Raw genomic sequence first — 19657 nt, forward strand, 5'->3', positions numbered from 1 at the left:
AACATGCTTAATGCTCGAATTGGGGGCTCAGAAAATCCTCTGTAGATGGTACAAGTGCTACGAAATTATAAAATGAATATTTTTTGTGCAATAACCCCGCGCAAAGTTTACCGGTCTTTCTTTATTAATGAAACAACTGCATCTGAGACTTCTTACCTTGATACACTACATCAATTGCTCTTCCCTTGGTTGGAAGAATATGACTACAAAACAGAATTTTCCAGCAAGAAGAGCTTCGTTATTGGTTGAAGATTATTGTACCCGACAGTTAGAATGGTCGCAAAAGTCCTAATGACAGAGCCTTCGCTACTAGCTAACATTACCCAATTAAGAAATAGGATAGAAGCAGATGTTGCAACAATTATTGAAGACATTCTGATTGACGTTCGGGAAAAACTAGGTTATAGGCTTGGTGTTAGCGGTATAATAAATGTTGCTCACGTTGAACACTTTTAAGTGTTTAAGTTACTCTTTCATTTGGCATTTCATTTATAACTATAAATGTATTATAATATTTATTATAAAGCGTTAGACCCCCAATATTCATTTATAAATACCGGATATACTGGAAATGTTTTTTTAGACGACGCCATCTAGAAGTTGTTCGTTCTGTATTCATTTACAAACCGAAAGTTGCGTTTCGAGTGTTCCGTGTAGTGAAAGTGACAGTTCTGTACCGCAAAACACGGAACGCTCTGGAGTAGAGAACTTTAACATTCTTAAATGTAACACTGCAATGTTGACAGTTGACAGGTTCACTTGACACAAACAAATTGTATCGAAATAACAAACACATCTACAGAGATTCCATCAACATCTAGTAGAGATATACATATTCCATCTGCATCCAATCCAATAAATATTAATAATTATCCTGGATATTAATAATTATCCTGGAGGTACAATCAACATTACTTTTTGCAAATAATTAATAAATTAATATTGACTTTGCAAATATCATTGAGTACATTATACTGTTCAATAAATAAAATGTTTATAATTCTCTATTATTTATTTCCTTTCCACAGTGTAATTGAAAGAGTTTTGGATCTTATGCGTCGTCTAAAAAATGTTTTGTACGCCGTGGCTGAAATACAAATTTGTTGGACTCGTTTGTAGCATTTTCAGTCCTTGGCATACAAATAACTATTTAAGATCATTCGTCAATTAATGGAAACTATGATATATGTTATGTTTTCTTTTGAACGCTCTAGGAAGCATTGTATTTTGGTAAAATAAAAAAGAGAGAAGACGTAGACACTTAGGGTGGAAAATTTAGCATCAAAATACCAAAAAAAAAGACTGGAGAATATTCTCAGATTTCCATAACTTTCGTCATATAACGTAATTAACAAAATATTCAGAATGAATCTTTTGTTTGGCTAAAGTCTTGTTAAATGGTTCATAGAGAATAATTCGTCGTTCATCGTTGCATTTGATAAACAAAAAGTATTTGTTTTTTATCAGTTCGATGACTTCTTACACAAACTAATGTGTAATGTTTCTTGTAAAATAACATTTAAAGTGACGGAAGGACTGGAGATCAGTTCTGTATTTACAGACAAATCGAGTTTTTGAGTAGCCTCATCTTTAGTCAATCTCTCTATATCAAATTCTGTTTCATTTTCTGATATGCTATAAGTTCCCTCTGCGTCTGCTGGTACGACAATAACAAAGGGGTCGCAGGTTTCTTCTTGAAACTGAGACGGTGTTGAAGTTACGGCGTCATGACATTTTCCACCTGAAAATATTATTTAACATGAGAAAAGTACACAGAAATAATACAAAACACATTCATACAAATTTCTCATTAACTCTAACCACTAACTTACTGCCTCTTGAATTGTATTTTTTATCTGCCATCTGTAAAAGATTATAGAATGGATATAGTATTTTACTAGACATGTACTGTACCCCAGATTAATATTCATTATATTATGATTGATGAAATAGGTCTTATCATTAAAAAAAATTAAAACGTAATGTTCACATACAATGTAAAGAAGCTTCCTGATACCAAGAACGTGAAAAATCCTTGTAACTCAATGGTAAAATGCTGTCAGTTAGGGGGCTATAGATCTTTTAATGTGAAAACCTCCTATCATAGACTTACGAGTATTTCACACTATTGCATGGCCAATCAAACGAGGTTTTCCTTGGAAAAACCCTAACTTAAACTAACAAAAACTTTCTTGATTTAGAGGAAATATTTTATTAATCAATATTATAGAACAGAAATTATACTTATCTGATCACAATTCAACTGCTCATAGGCCTATTTGACAAAGGAGATTCACTATCATAAGGTTTGTTGATCACTGAACCGACTGAATGGCTACTGAGAAAGATGACTTCTGAGAGAAAGGTTAGATGTTTCTTCGATAGAGCGCAGCACGAGTAAGATTAATTTTTTTATCTGTTTAATATTGTTAGTTACGAGATTATCCATCTAATAACGTGTAAAAGTTATTTCATCTATTTTTTGAGATACGATGTTTTCATTCTAGGCCATCGGTATGTTTCTCTTATAATTTTCATGATCTTGATTAATGTTTTTCAATCAGAATCTGTATTGATAGACCACGGACGAATAGGGCTCGTGTCTGGAAACACATTTTCCGCATATTTTTAGACCACTGCCAAATGGCTTATTTGAAAAGATACAATCAGTAAATCTTATTTTCTCCAGCAACTGACATAACTCTTCATACATATATTCCCGTATTTTAATAATTCTGTATATTTTCTACGAGTCCAGGTTCTTTCAACATTCAAAAAACATTCAAAATAAGTTATAAATAAAACTGGACCTAACGGCTTTTTGCAGTAAGCCCACGATATACAAGTGCACAAAATTTTTTTTTACCCGCCTCTGATTTAACAATAAATGAAATAAACATCCAAAGTTCTCTTCATGCACTTGACATCGAGACTGCGCAAATTGATGTTCTCATTAAGTACATACTTATTGATAATAAATTGTTTAATTCAGAAAAGAGTAATATATCAAGATGAATACTTTGTATTTCTTTTTACTCGTTGTATTATCTAATGGCGTTTTAAGTGAAAATACCCCTATTGTTTTATGGCACGGAATGGGTAAGTTATAGGTTAAGTTCGCTTATGGAGGTTATGTTGTTGAATCAAATTATGTTAGAATACGACACCTAAGTACATTAAGAACATATTCTCAATCAAGAAATGAGTAGCTTCAATAATAACAAACGCAACTACCTCATATATTATGATTAATGGCATCCTTAAGAGATTAACTTATTGTAAACATACATAGTCGGTACATACAAACGATAACAGGGGTTCAATCTTCCTTTTTTCCCTCATTTTAATACAATGTAGCGCTGCTTATAAATTCGTATATGTAAAACACATTTTATTTTGCAACGAAAAGGATAATCGCTTATGAAAAATAACATGGAAATTTCAAATTTGAATACCACAGCGTCTTCAGAGACTGAATGAACCTCTTCCCGTGTAAAACTGATTAACTATTGGTCTCTATTTGAAGAATTCCTATATTTATCAATCGCAATTTTTTCAAATGCATCCAGCAATTTATTGTAGGCAATAACAGACTTTCCTGTCCAATCACATTGAGCTAGGTGCTCTTTGAACCAGACATTAACAGACTTCTTAGTTTGCCCAACATATTTGTTGTCACAATCATTACAGCGAAAATCACAAATCACATCAAGTACTTTTATGGTTATGTTGCAATTGTGCAATCAGTACATGAATTTGTTGCAAAATTAAGGCATTCTCGTCCGCGATTTTTGTCACCCTTTGTCACTCCACTTTTAAAATTAATAATACATATTATTCATTGTTTTCTTCTTTGCTGTCGCACTTATAATTATTTATGATAATTTGTTTAATTTCGCACCTATTGAACGTTACAAATGAAAAATCGAGTATTATGGAATCGATTATTTCATTCTCAATTTTACTACTAATAGCTAGTCCTTCCTCTTCTCAGTTTCTCAGAATTTCTTCTAATTCACTATCACTAGGATAGTCCAAATTAGTTTTTTTGTAGTTTCAATTCTGTATTTTTACAATAAAATAATAAACGTACTAGTAACAAAATAATGAGAAACGTTAGCAACGTTTTATTATGGGCGTTGTAACCAAGTAGGCAGAAACTGTCATTTAATTTTTATTTAATTCAATGTTTGTCTGTTTTGAAAAGTGTAATGTAGAAAAGTCCAAAGAAGAAGAATTGCAATGTACACCTCCGCTTGAGGAAAAAATAGTATGTCACTTGCAGCAGAAGACCCACTACACGTTTCGCCCAGTTTGTGGGCTTAACAATATTTTCTTTTCCCCTCAGGCATATTTATAATAAGCAAAATAAACCCTGGTTGACTAAAGGTTCACGCATATCTTTAAAGAACATGCGATCTCCATTTCACCTAAGGAAATTCTCGGATTGTGTCTTCTTCAAAAATTACGTGAAACTTAACAGAAAAATTTATCATAAGACAATAAAAACTGCCAAAACTTGGACCATTGTGATTGATCTAAGAAATAAGGCTTCTTCATCGAGCATAATCTCTACATACATACATAAAAAATGTTTTCGAGTTTGCCCGATTGCACATTAAATCACCTCACCACTTTAATTAACTTTCCATTTCAAAAGGGTACTTTTCCCAATTGCCTTAAGACGGCTACTTACTGCCCATCAATTTGGGTTTATAAGTAACAAATGCACCAATTATACTATATTCTCCCTTCTTAATGATATTTACTTCTTATTCTTCTTCCTCTTCCTCTTCCTCTTCCTCTTCCTCTTCCTCTTCCTCTTCCTCTTCCTCTTCCTCTTCCTCTTCCTCTTCCTCTTCCTCTTCCTCTTCCTCTTCCTCTTCCTCTTCCTCTTCCTCTTCCTCTTCCTCTTCCTCTTCCTCTTCCTCTTCCTCTTCCTCTTCCTCTTCCTCTTCCTCTTCCTCTTCCTCTTCCTCTTCCTCTTCCTCTTCCTCTTCCTCTTCCTCTTCCTCTTCCTCTTCCTCTTCCTCTTCCTCTTCCTCTTCCTCTTCCTCTTCCTCTTCCTCTTCCTCTTCCTCTTCCTCTTCCTCTTCCTCTTCCTCTTCCTCTTCCTCTTCCTCTTCCTCTTCCTCTTCCTCTTCCTCTTCCTCTTCCTCTTCCTCTTCCTCTTCCTCTTCCTCTTCCTCTTCCTCTTCCTCTTCCTCTTCCTCTTCCTCTTCCTCTTCCTCTTCCTCTTCCTCTTCCTCTTCTTCTTCTTCTTCTTCTTCTTCTTCTTCTTCTTCTTCTTCTTCTCCTCCTCCTCCTTCTTCTTCTTCTTCTTCTTCTTCTCATGCCGTCTTCTCATTGAAGTTTGGCGACCACGTTTTTAAATGCGTCTCTGTCCCTTGCAACATAAAACAATTCACCGAAACTGAAAGGTATTTGTCGTTGTGTAAGATGTGTCCAATGTAAGATGTTTTTCTCATCTTAATAATTGTCAACAGCTTTCTTTTGCGACCATTGCGTCTTAGTACTTCGTCGTTGGTAATTTTGTCAGTCCAGGATATTTTCAGGATGCGTCTATAGAGCCACACCTCAGCGTCTATAGAGCCACATCTCAAAGGACTGAAGTTTTTTTTTCATTCGAGCTTTCAAGATCCAGGTTTCCACTCTGTACAGCAGACTGACCACACGTAACATTCCCTGAATCCTAGATTTCTGTTTGCAAACATTGCGGAGTACTTGACAAATGCTTTTCGAGTAATGTCAATTTTGATCTTGATTTCTTCGTCTTGATCCATTTGAGCGTTTATGACTGAACCAAGATACTTGTATTTTTGCACCCATTCTATTTGTTTTCCATTCAGTGTGAGAATAGGGTTAATATTGATATTTTGATTTTTACTTATAACCATGAGATTAGTTTTTTCAATATTCATAGTAAGTCCTACATTTTTTTATTCTCAGCTGATTCTCTCTAATAGGATTTGATGTCTAATCTTGCTTAAACAGCCATCACTCCTCTGTAACAACTTTTTGTGATTTTTCTAAGGCTTTCGATTGTGTTAATCATGATATTTTAATCAACAAATTGCAGTACTACGGTTTCTGAGGAACACCTCTCGCATGGTTCAATTCATACCTTACCAACAGAAGTCAGCTTATAAGGATTGATACAATGATGTCTCCTTGCAAGCCAATAGAATGTGAAGTCCCCCAAAGCTCAGTACTAGGCCCTATTTTGATTCTTCTGTTTATAAACGACATCCAGACATCAGTGGTGAAATATTTCTATCTGCAGACGATACTAGTTTCTCTTGGAGCAGCACTGATGTCACGGCACTTCATAGGACCATATCTAGTGTCTTAATCACCCTTAAATCATGGTGCGATGCTGATCTACTCTGTCCCAACGTTTCTAAAACCAAATTTTTATCATATAAAAATACATTGCAGCCTTTTTTGTTAAACAACAACACCATTGACCTCGTTGAATCTGGAAAATTCTTAGAGCTTGTTGTGGACAATTCCTTGAAATAGGAGTTAAATATTGCCGCCTTATCTAAAAGTTCCTTCTGTTTCACGCTGGGATCAGTTTCCAAAGAACTGCACTTATCCTTAACAGTCTATTATGCCCTTAATGAGTCGCATCTCAGATATACCCTGACCTTCCGTAGTAGGTGTGGTGCGACTCAATTTGAGCGAATTTTCAAACTACAAATTAGAGCTGAAAGAAAAACAGCAGGGCTCAATGCAACGACAATTCTGACTGGCTAACAACCGATTTTGGAGGAAATTAAAGATAAGCCCTTTTGAATTAACACTTAAAAGTCACTTATAACGCTACTTTCTAATAGATTTTCAAAGTAACCAACTCCATTGACACATTTGTTTTTCAGTTACTGTTTTCTTGTCATGCCAATTAGAATGAAGCTTTGATTCGTACAGTGCATTCCTATGATGTTAAATATATTTGTTATTTTATTTGTGCAGCTGTTTTTTTTTTTGAAAAAAAAGTGAATCATCAAGAAGAAAGTAAACAATAAAATTCGATGAATACTTTATATGTTGTTTGCAGGATAACTGTCAAAATAATTTTGTAAATGATCTTTCTCAGAAAAATATTTTTATCAACTGTATATTAATCTTTGTTATGATACGGTTCACATATTTGGTTTTTAATAACGCAATTAATCTGTTTTTCTATATTTGATTTATAACAAGAAATAAGCACAAAATCAAATTATTCCAAGGAATTCGCTTCCTTTTTAATGACGTCTGTATAAAAGTTATTTTTACGAGGCAATAGGTACTGAAAATATTTACTATGGGAAACAGAAGCTACATTGAAATTATTTTTCATTTTGTATTCCAAAATGTTTGTTTATTATGGGAACATTATTGGAAATACGGGATGAATTAGAAATTGTTAGCAAAACGAGCTGCTTTGATTTGATATCCGGGTGATTTGATTAGGTGTGGATCCTGATGAATTGAAGCAAGAAATTCGGTTGAAATTTGTTGCTTTTTCTTTTAAAAGGCAAACTTTTTTGCACCATTTATTCTTTTTTCAAAGTCTCTAATCCAACATGGACAATCAAATGACTAATCTCTCTAGCTAATCATAATCATAATCAAATCGCTGCACTATTTATCTTGACTAATCTTATAATTATTTTTTATATCACTATACCCACTTCTTCCACTTAGTGAACAAAATAATTGTAATATCGATTTATTTAGTCTAGAGTAAGTTCGACCACCTTATTTTTTGAAATTATTGAAATTACTTGTTTTTGAGATAATTTTTAATTGTTGTAGCAATACCTAAAATCTTTACAGACTATATAAATTTTCTTGAAAATTGGTATGAAGGTAGTATTTATAATCTTCTTCAAAATCTACCCTGTGCCGAACGATGCTTTTACCCTGGGGAATCTTGGAGATGAAAATTTATTTTATCCTAATAATCTCGTCGTTAGATTGACTAATTCTAAGCAACTTTCACTCCACAAAGTTTTTTTCTAAAATTGGTACGCTTAGATTTATTAACGATAGAAACTGCTAATTTGTCATTGAAAAAACACACATTTTTTACCGTTTTTCTTCAATAACTTAAAAAGTTTTCATTTTATCAGCAAAATTATCATAAACAAAAATGTAGCTAATAAAAAAACAAAGAGATTCGTCTTTTAATGAGCCATGTAAATTGAATATTAACTTAGTTATTGCTCGTTGAAGGATGGCTATTTTTGGGAAACCCCGAAATTGGAAACCTTTAACCACAAATAACTTGATGAAATTTTTGGAAAACTCATGAGATCTTAATCAAAGCAAAAAAACTTTTAAAATGAGGACACTCAAAAGTGCATAAGAGTTGACTGATTTATAATAAAAATAAGGTTTCTTCCTTTTTATTTTTTGAAAAAATGTAATTATACCCTTGACATTACCACCCTAATTGAAATTTATCGTAATCCACTTGCAAATAACTTTATTCATATATTATTGATATGATCCATGAGATTTTACCGGTTTTGAATACTTATTTTCGAAAAAATAATTGATTAAATTGAACACTGCATTTCCGTTATCTTTTTATAATTATAATTTTTCTCAAATAAACTAAAAACTATTCATGTTATGAGAAAATGTTTCCGATATTAATTGTAAGATTTTTCTTGCCAAAAATTTTGAAATTTTTAAATCTATGTATCATAAAAATTGAAGGAGATACGCTAGTTCAAAGTTTGCAATCGTGTACCAATTTGAAAAAGTATGAATAAACGTGTTTGAGAATGTCAACATATTTACGAATTTTACATTCAAACTTCATTTTATCCGAAACATACATAAAATCTGAGATTTTGAATTTTTTCTAATAAGGGGTAGTTTAGACGTTGATTAACAAAATTAAACAGTTTAACGTTTTTTACCGCTGGCTCCTGGCCTACTATGGAAGTATTAAAAGTATTTTTACACTCCCAATCACTAAAGTTGGCTATTTGCTCTACTTTAGAAATGATTCTCATGCTTATCCTCAGTTGATTTGAACACAAATACGAGAATCATTGGAAAAAAAATTAGTATATATCCTCTAGTGTATTTTCATGGAAATTTGAAACAATCTTAATTCCTTTCCCATTAAGAGCCTTTTTATTTTTTCCGATAATTGCTTCCAACTTCTTTCTATGCTTTCTATTCTACGGCTGTTCGAACTTGTCATTCATTTTCAAAAATTATTTGTTCTAATGAATTTAGTTCCCCCTTGAATTCTGTCAAAATGTGAATAAAATATTCCAAATTGTTTTCACTGTTCTTTCTTTTCGCCCAACTTTCAGTATATCTGACAGTTTTCAATTCACAACTGCAAAACTATTTTCAAACCAACTTAAGCCGGTACGAGGCGTCCAACATTTGCGACAACATTCGCCTTCCAACGTCGGCTAAACATTTAACGAATCTTACCTAAACTTATCTAAAAAAATGAAAACGTGGCAAGGTGATAAACATCATACAATAGATATAAATTCTTCTAAAATAAACTGGAAGATACTAGCAGCAGACATAAATTGAAATTAATAAATTTTTGGATGTAAAATGGGACTCCAAAGCCTTTTATGAATTAATTAGTGGCAGATATTTCGTCTTTGTTGAAAAATACTACAGTATAAATTTTAAATTACACTGTATCTTGTAATGTATATTATTTTTTATGTATTGATTTGTACTGGAACTTTTCCAATAATTCTAATAAAAACATGCCACAAATATGACAGCAAAACAAATGTCTGGTATTCGTAAAATCCTACTTAGGGAAAAACAATGCCTGTAAAAAAATAAAATACCGTAAGCCGAGTTTACACGTGTCAAGTACCTAAAGTAAGTTACTAAATCAAGTAGCTAAATTTAGTTACTTGTATAGTGGGAACAACTTGATTTAGTATTTGCGCAAGTACCTAATTTAGTAAATTGTCTAGTCAATTGATTAAAAACAATTTCTATTTACTTGAGCAAGTAGTTTCTCCCACTGTTTTTCGGCAATTAAAACGCCGACTAAACGAGTGTAGATAATTTGGTTTAGTCTAATTCATTAGTACAGAGTGAGGGGATTATTTTTATTTGATTTGGTAGCATGTTAAAATGTCTCGTTGGAGTGAAAAGACAACATTAAAGTTTGTAGAAGATTATAGCGAAAGGCTATGCCTATGGGACACAAGGGCTTATAAAAATAAACAAGCTCGGGATTCGGCGTTTAAAAAAATTGAGGAGATCATGCTTTTGACACATGAAATAACCTCTGCAACGTTCTATAACTGTTTCCTGTGGCCAAATAGGACAATGTAATTTCCAGTTTTATCCTGAAATAGCCGATCTCATTACGATGTTGTTTTTCATAATTTGAGGAGCAATTTGAGCCAAATAGTATTTCAAATCGTTCCTTACTCATCCTCAACTGATTTCTATATTCTGGTGCGTCTTCAGTTGCTAATTTTCTTAACAAAGTGGAAGAAGCACCATATACATCTCTTAGACTCATCCATTTTCGTACCCAACAACGCTTATTTTTATTTTTCTTCATTTCTTCTGCGTTTCTGATACATCACCACATATGTCCAAGATACAATGCCGTATTGCTGCACGTATTTTTTCAGCCATGTTTAATTCCAAATTACTAAATGACAACTAAACCGGAATTCTTATCAAAATGTAGACACTCGCTAAAAAACCGGACTTAAATTTTAGTTACTGGCTTTAGTAACTTGCTTTAGCTACTTGATACGTGTAAACTCGGCATTAGTTTTAAATCATTTGATGTCAGAGATAAACGTGTTTTTGGGTTGATTCCTTGTTATTCAACGTTTTCACAATTAAATTTATTATCAGCAAATTAATTCTAATATAAAATTCATAAAAAAGTGATTAAACAATAGAATTTTATTTGGAATTGATTTGTTCGAAGTGAGCCAAAGATAGATTTCACATATTTAGCTTGTGGTCTATTCCACTGCCACCTTGCCAGATATTCTCCAACCTTAATTTTCTTACGAAATTTATCAGCTGAGAGGTTATGTTAACTCTTCAGTCCACTTCATCAATTCAAGATTACTATCGAGCATACAATGCTCTGTCATCAGACTCACAACAATTTCAAATGTTTTTCTGTATTAATTAACATTCAAACGTTCGTTTTATTATAAAATGTTTATTTTAACTGATTAATTCCTTCTCCATTATTGTTTTGTGAAGTAGAAGAAAGATGCTGTTCCACGAATGTCATTAGCGCAGCTGGTTCAGCCATTTCACTTGCCTTTTTGTTACATTTAGAATTATATTAAAGTTTATTCTTTTTTATTAGAATCATCCCCTCTATCTACTGCTGTTGTGGTGTTATTGTCTCAATCGAACGTCAAAGTGAAAATTTCTTACAGGAGATAGTTGCTGTTTTTCATTCAGTCTAGGAGCTTTTCAAAAGAAATTGAACGAATCACTAGGAGGTGTTTACATTTATTCTATTCAAATCGGCAACAATATCATTGAAGATGTCGAGAACAGTTTTTTCAAATATCCTCTAGATCAACTCAACGAAACTTGCGAAACACTCAGTGCTGATCCTGCGTTGGTAAATGGGTTCAATGCAATTGGATTTTCCCAAGGAGGGCAGTTCTTGTAAGTATTTTCATAGTTTGAAGAGAATTAGTAGGAAACTTGCAGTAATGATATTATGATGTATGGACTATATTATGTTTTTTCTACTCTTCCCAGTTCGATATTCAGTAATTTGAAGTAACTTGTCGGCGGTTATAATATAGTTAAAAAATCCTACTGTTTGTTCTGATAACTGCTAATTCTGCTGTTACAATTTGGCATTGACTTTTTTCTTTCAAATGCTTATAAAAGTAACATTGAGTTAGTGATCTATGCTTTCACCAAGAATCATATAAAAACATCCGAAAATATCTTCATATTGATGAAGAGTCTGACTATATAATATCTACATCCACTTTTATTTGGTTAAGCGTATTGCCTTTCAAAAATATTTATTGAGAGCTCGATACTCAATTATTATACTCAATATATAAAAAGAAAACATAAGTTAAGCATTTGATGAGGTTTGGCAGGCTAGTAAAAATTAGATGGTATCTTCCAGCTTTTCAAACTTACTGAAATCTAATATATATCAGACAGATTCTTTTGAACAAAAATAAAAGACAAAACGTGACATTAAATCTGTAGTTCCACAAGGCAGCATTCTCTCGACTCACGAAGATTCTATAATAACATCTAGCATATCTACAAGAACGTTTATTCAAAGTAGAAGAAAAGCTCACAAGGTGAATAATGAATATTGAAGAAAGTATATCGCAACACATAACTTTTACTCTAAACAAAAAGAAAAATGTCCTTCAATATACATTAAAAACGAAGGAATGCACCTATACTCTAAATTAAATTGGATAGAATCAAAATGTCGTTAGAAAATAAAAATTTATTGTACAAGACTGTCCTCATTCCAATCTGGAATTACGGTACAGAGCTGTGGGGATGGTGCCAGCGAATCGAGTATAGACGTTATGGAACAATCTAAGATTCTGCGAGCAATTGTCGATGCTCTCTGATATATTTCAAACTAAATCATATATGAAGACCTTCCAATTGAAGCAGTATAAAAAAACAATAGTACAGAGAAGCCACAAGCATCACCAGAAGCTGACGGTTGAAACAAGGAAGAGAAACTTACCAACGGACCTAAAATAAGGTGTTTAGAATATTTTCGAACTAATCTTATCAGGATATATGTGAGGTTTTTTATTATTGTATCCTCAAAGTCAAGAAAATAACCCATAGAATTGTAAAAAGATTATAAAAAAGATGTATTCTTCAAATTCAAAAACCCTAATATAATTGATTAATTCTAATGAAATTATTATTGATAATATTGTGCGTTTCTTCTAAGACTTCTCGAAAAAAATAAATAATGGAAAATACTCTACACGGAAGATGAATCTCTAGGTTTAATTTTTTGGATACTCAACTATCCCAATCGTTGATTTTTCTTGTTTACGAGAAACGACTACCACATTCCTTTCAATATCCCATTATAGCTGACGTACCGCAAAGAAGCGTTCTGGGAGCTATCCTCTACCTTTTACATACTGCAGACCTTACTTCCAGTAGGGACACTAAAGTTGCATCTTTTGCAGATGTCACTACAATCCTGGCTTTACATCTAGAAAAGCATCACAAAATCTCTGGAATAATCTTAATCTAATATAAATCTGATTTAAAAAATGGCGCGGCAAAGCAAATGAAACCAAGTCTGTTCATGAAACGTTCACAATGAAGAGAGAAGATTGTCCACCAGGTACACTTACACTAACTAAAGCTACCGATTCAAAATATCTAGGCGTTCATCTTGACTCTTAACCTGGAAAAAACATATATTTACCAAAAGAAAGCAACTGGGATTTAAATTCAGGCAGATCTACTGGTTAATTTGTAGACATTAACCATTGAAAACAAGTTGCTGGTATATAAAGCTATCCTCAAGCCAGTGTAAACATATGGTATACAGTTATGGATAACTGCGAGCAATTCCAATTTCAGTAATTTACAACGCTTCCAAAACAAAGTTTTTTGATCCATAGTCAACGCTCCCTGGTACGTTACATCATCATCAATAAAAAAACACAAATGCATCCAATCAAAGACGAAATAAAACGTTACAGTGAAAAATATAGTGATCGAATTAGTGAACACTCTAATATTCTAGCAAACCAATTATTTAATAAAGCATATAAAGTGCGACGATTAAAACGCTTTAAACCTAATGATCTGGTAGACAAATTAAAACTTTAAGTGATAATAATTTCGATCTCTAATTTTTAATTACGAGGGTGTATTGATATCTAGTTAGCCTAGACCAGTTCCATGCATAAACAAAATATTGCGTCACCATAGCAACGAACAATAAGTTATTAGAAGTGTCAGTGTAAAGTTTGATGTAAGTAAACTAGAGCTACGCAATAAATTAAAAGAAAAAAGGTGTCCACCGAAATTGTGAAAATCGAAAAATTGGAGCATCGAGCCATCATCAAATACCTGTATTTAAAAGGGTTAAGAGATAAGCAGATTTACGAAGATGTGCTTAATACTCTTGGTGATCAATTTCCTTCGTAAGCGACCGTGAAAAATTGGACTGCAAGCTTCAAAAAAGGTAAATTTTCCATTGGAGATGATGACCGATCGGGAAGGCCAGTTTCTGTGTCGTTCCCCGAATATATCGATGCAGTTCATGACATGATTTTATCAGACCATCGAATTGGGCTAAAACGGATATCTGAAGCACTGAATATTTCATACGAACGCGTTCATCATATAGTTCACGTCAATTTGGACATGAGAAAAATTGCTGCTAAATGGATTCCCAAATGTTTGAATGTTGATCAAATGCGTACAAGGGTAAAAGCATCGCGTTCGATCTGTGCTCGATGTAGACTTCTTAAACCGAATTGTTACTATGGATGAGACTCGAGTACATTTTTACGATCCAGAAAAAAAGCAACAATCGATGGAATGGCGACACTCTGGTTCTCCAAGACCTAAGAAGTTTCGTGTCTGGAAAAGTTTTTGCTTCAGTTTTTTGGGATTGCCATGAAGTAATCATGATTGATTTTATGGATAAGGGTAAAACGATAACTGGAGATTACTATTCGACATTACTGATCACTCTACGGGAAAAAATTAAAGAGAAAAGTCGCGGAAAGCTATCCAAAGGTGTTTTGTTTTTGCAGGACAACGGCCCTTCGTGATTTAGGGTTTGAATTACTAGAATACCTCCCTTATGCACCAGATCTAGCTCTGTCCAACTATCATCTCTTTCCTTGACTGAAAAAAAGTTTAAAAGGTGGTAAATTTCCTACCAACGAGGTTGTAATAGAAGCTGTGGAGGTCTGGTTTGCAGAGCAAGAAGAAACATTTTTTTTTTGAAGGTCTAGAGAAATTGCAGGTTTGCTGTAATAAATTGATCCAATTAAGAGGAGAATATGTTGAGTAATAAAATATTTTGACATTGAAATTTTGTTTGGTTCTATAGTAGGGTGAGTATTTTTCAATATATCCTCGTATATTTAGCTTTATGTTTTATATCACTGCGTCATGTTAAATTTGTTACTAGTTTATACTTAGGTTAAAAAAATTGATACAGAGTAGCAGTTATACTGCTAAATACTTCAAGGAGTTTCTTCCCTGGAAGATACCAGGGATGTTTTTAGTCATTCTAATTACTTATTATCCTCATTCTACTGGATAGATTGTAATTAGATGGGAGAAATAAAAAGAATTATAGAAAAAAATCGATTCATCAATACTACCTTTCTAACGATTACTAGTTCTATGAAGTGAATCATAGATGTTGTAAGAATTAACGTGGCTTACGAATCTAGAGCAAATTGGAATTTATATAGGCTACTTTTGTTAGAAAATAATAATTAAAATTTTAACTTTATTTTATTTTAGACGTGGTTTAGTGCAAAGATGCCCAACAATAAAAATGAAAAACCTCATAACTTTGGGAGCTCAACATCAAGGAGTTTACGGTTTACCAAGATGTGGTGCATTACCATTTGAAATTTGCAATTCCCTCAGGAAAATACTAAGTCAATTTGCATATAATCGGTTAGTTTGAAAATTATGTTTGATGTCTTTATAATCCTAAACTTATTCTTTTCATCATTTCCCAGTGCCATTGCATATTTTTCTTTCTTTGAAAATCCTCGCTGATATTATTAGATTTGAACATCCTCTTTTCCTTTTTCCAATAAACTTTGACTGCCATACCTTGATTACCATTCTTTAATCGCCTATTTCTTGCATGTCATCCCAGAAATTTTATTTTATTTTTTTATTTAGTCTGTTATAGATTCTATAGATTCTTCCATCATGTCTTGATTTTTATATGGATTTTATGCATTTCTATTCCTCCTTAAACTTTTCATTTTAATTTAAACACGTTCAGCTCCTTTTTCCTTGATATCTCTTTTCTATTAAAAATTCGTCTTCCTTAACAATAATACATGATAAATCTGCTTCGTTTTCTTCACTTTTCCAGTTATGTACAAGATATATTGGTCCAAGCAACTTATTGGCACGATCCTATCAATGAAGAAACCTATAAACATGAAAGTGCCTACTTAGGGGAGATAAATAACGAAAGAAATATTAACCAGGATTATATAGAACGACTTCAATCATTGGAAAATTTAGTGATGGTTAAATTTATTAATGATACTATGGTTCAACCGGTAGAAAGCGAATGGTTTGGATTCTACAAGCCAGGGCAAGCAATTGAAACAGAAACTTTGCAAGAATCAAGTTTGTATACAGATGTAAGTGGATTCGAAACTTTGGGCTATCTTTCTGACAAATTGTGGGATTTATAATATTTTTGTATCTATTCAATTCAAATTGGGACAATCATATTGCTAAAAATATAATTTTAAGATTCAAAAAGTGAATTCAAGTTGCATTACACACAAAGCTGCTATATTTTTATCTGCCTGGCTACTAGAATAATTTAAATTCAGATCTTATGCTCCAACCGATCCTTACATTTTAAAATATTTTCTTATCATCAAGATTTTCTCTTTTTCGTTTTCTCGAATTCCAGATTGAATATTCATTAATTTTGATATTAAAACGACTAAGTTGGAATTTCTGGAAACAATTACTATGTCTGTCGCAAATCGTCCTTAGAGACTTTTGGTAAATGATAACTTATCTAAACACGCGTCAGACAGTGTAATTTTGAGTATTGGAGTGTGTGATAGTAATAATAAACAGCGGGTTCAGTATATCTAAGTGAACCATAATAAACTCTTGAAGGGTGGGCTACAAGGAACAGCCCATCCCTATATAAGGCAGTTGTAGATCCAAAAGTTAACAAACCGGAAACTGAATGTAATATCATTAAAACGGAAATCTTATCAATAAGGAAAACTCGCTAAAGTAAGCCTCTGCTGGATATCTGAACAATATGAAATAGAAAGTAGGCTTGTTGAAAGTGGGAAGAAGAGAGAGGATTCTGAAGAAACAGTTACAGCTCTACTAACAATGGAGTAGTTAAACTATGCTCTTTGGACAGGAATCAGAGCAGGCATTGAAATAATATATGGTCAAACAGAAGTGATTACACTGGTGCACGTCGATTTTAGTTCTAGGATACTCAAATTTCTAAGGCACAGATATTTCTGACGCCCTAGACGTGTTAATTGAAAAAAACTCCAACTAATTCCTATAAATTGTTGCAAGAGGCCTATGAGGACAATTCTATCTCTCGTTCGCTTGTTTTTTAATGTTATAAGCGCTTTAGTGAGGGCCGAGAGAGCAAATGAAAATTCGTGATAACTGAATGGGTTCCAGAGGGTCAGACTGTCAACCAGATTCACTATTTGTCAGTTTTGGCAACACTCCTAGAACGAGTTCGTAAAAACGTCCCGAGTTATGGAAGAACAACTCGTAGATTTTGCACCAGGAGAACGCACCTGTCCATAATGTGCTATCTGTGAAGCAGTATTTGGCCAGTAAGCGCACTCCAGTACTGGAACATCCGATGTACTCACTAGATTTGGTACCTTGCGACTTTTTTTGTATCCGAAAATAAAATCCGCTTTTAAAAAGACCCGATTTGAGATTGAGAAGACTTCCAGCACTGTTTCGATCAATGGAAAAACGTATGGAAAGTTGTTAGGCGAGGGGAGGGGAGGCAAAAATTCTAAATTCATTTTTACACCTTGTAAAAATAAGATACAACGTCTATAGTTTGTCTATGTGAAGTTTATTATTTTGATGCTATTGATATTATTTCTAGATATAAAGGGTGTTTCAAAAAAAAGGTGATCCTGTCTCTATGATAGATGAAACTATCAAGTATTCAAGATAAACGGCGTGAAGTATCAAGTTTTATTATTAAACGATGTTTATGTTCACTTAAAGCTTGGCTACAATGTTGCCAGTAGTTGCGGCAAAATCATAAAAAATGTTTTTACTGAGCAAACCCCAAATAATTTCAGTTTTCTATCTATCCGAGAGACGGAATAACCGTTTTTTGAAACAACCTATAGATAAGTAAAATAATACGTTATTAATAAAATTAGAAATCAACTATTCTTTTGGTATTTTAGGATCGTTTGGGACTGAAGAAAATGGATGAAGAATCTAAATTACATTTTCTTGAAGTTGAAGGAGATCATTTGAGATTTCCATGGACATGGTTCGAAGAAAATATTATTGAGAAGTTTTTAAAATAAAACAAATATTGTAATCCTTTTCATATGAGTCCTGATACTGTACAGTTTAATTAAAATTATTCGCAAGACAAAAACTTTGTTTTATTAACCGAATATTATGGTTAAAAATCAATCGTAGTTGTATTGAAATTTGCATTTACTATGTGATTTGAGAAGTTTTATATAGTATGATGATAACACTCAAGTTTGTCTAAATTTGCTTCTAAATAAATGAATTTATCGTCTGTAATGTGTGTTGCCTACAAGTAAACGTCACTGAAAAGGAAACTAAAATACTAAAATACACTCATTTAGTGCAGTTGACAATGTTGATAATCAGAAAGTTTTAGGTAGAAGCATGAACAAATTATTACCATTATTTATATTTTATCAACCGAAAAAGTATGTACTATATCTCCCAATTTCCAGATGTATCTTTAGAATCTCGAAAACAGTTAGAGAAAGATACAATTTTATTGTGACAAGTTGTACATTTACGAAAACAGTCATTAGATAGACATAGATTTCAATTTCCGAAATACTGAAATGCAAAATAATGTTTTACGATATTAATGTTTGAATATTGGACATTCAACGTTGAATGTTAGCAAATATCAAATACGTCAAAGAAAGTCCCAATATTTAATTATATTATTCTATTTTCTTCAATTTCTAGTTTTGCATATATACCGTGTATGTCAAAATACAAAAGTAACAACGCGTTTTTAATTCAAACAGTACATTCTAAATAAGAAAAATTCTAAATAAGAAAAGAAAATAAAACCAATAAAAAATTTCCTTCATTATGTTAAAAAAATCTTATTTGGCCCATTCTAAATTGATTCACACAGCAAAAAATATCGATGCCTTCGTTTTTTTCAAACTTTTCAAACTGTTTAAGCATTTCTAGTGGTACACTCATTTCAAACGGCCGCCATTATGGCCCAAATTGACCTATCGGGACCAATTTTTTGGCGTTATTTACTATACTTTTAACTGGTGTTCTCAGAATTAACATCGAATCAAAAATTTTCCGGGAAATTCGGAAAAACTAAAAAACGCCACCATTAATTTGTCGGTTTTGACCTATCCAAGCTTCACATACGTTATTTATTTCACTCCAAGCGCTTATAATATGGATTTTATCGTAAAACTAACCCCACGTGAAAAAATATATGGAAAACATATATCACTCTATTAATTCTTTCTATTTTTCACAAAATAAATGATGGAAAATATAAATTATTACAAGCTTTGGAAATAATGTTGGATTTTTTCGGGGATTTGTAAATGACTAGTGTCTGACGATTTTTATTTGTCGGATGAGCTGAATACCATTAAAAATGTTTCTAAATAGACTGATATATGTTTTTCATGTATTTTTTCAC

At 32.7% G+C, this 19657-nt stretch overlaps 1 protein-coding gene across 1 annotated transcript; it reads left to right on the forward strand.

The window, feature by feature from the left end:
• Positions 1–2901: 2901 nt before the first annotated feature.
• LOC130901838 (palmitoyl-protein thioesterase 1) lies at positions 2902–18364 on the forward strand. Its single transcript, XM_057813464.1, has 5 exons — positions 2902–3099; positions 11415–11652; positions 15502–15660; positions 16094–16370; positions 18165–18364. The coding sequence occupies exons 1-5, from the start codon at positions 3012–3014 to the stop codon at positions 18288–18290; spliced, it is 888 nt and encodes a 295-aa protein (XP_057669447.1). The 5' UTR covers positions 2902–3011; the 3' UTR covers positions 18291–18364.
• The last annotated feature ends 1293 nt before the right edge of the window (positions 18365–19657 follow it).

The sequence above is a fragment of the Diorhabda carinulata genome, chromosome X (genome assembly GCF_026250575.1).
Source record: "Diorhabda carinulata isolate Delta chromosome X, icDioCari1.1, whole genome shotgun sequence".
In the NCBI taxonomy this organism is placed as follows: Eukaryota; Metazoa; Arthropoda; class Insecta; order Coleoptera; family Chrysomelidae; genus Diorhabda; species Diorhabda carinulata.

What these genes read in the sequence shown, in the direction of transcription:
- LOC130901838 (XM_057813464.1), top strand. Translation starts at nt 3,012, where the DNA reads ATGAATACTTTGTATTTCTTTTTACTCGTTGTATTATCTAATGGCGTT. An exon ending in TGTTTTATGGCACGGAATGG is followed by an intron (nt 3,100 to 11,414) that starts GTAAGTTATAGG and finishes AATTTCTTACAG; the next exon opens with GAGATAGTTGCTGTTTTTCA. An exon ending in AGTCAATTTGCATATAATCG is followed by an intron (nt 15,661 to 16,093) that starts GTTAGTTTGAAA and finishes TCACTTTTCCAG; the next exon opens with TTATGTACAAGATATATTGG.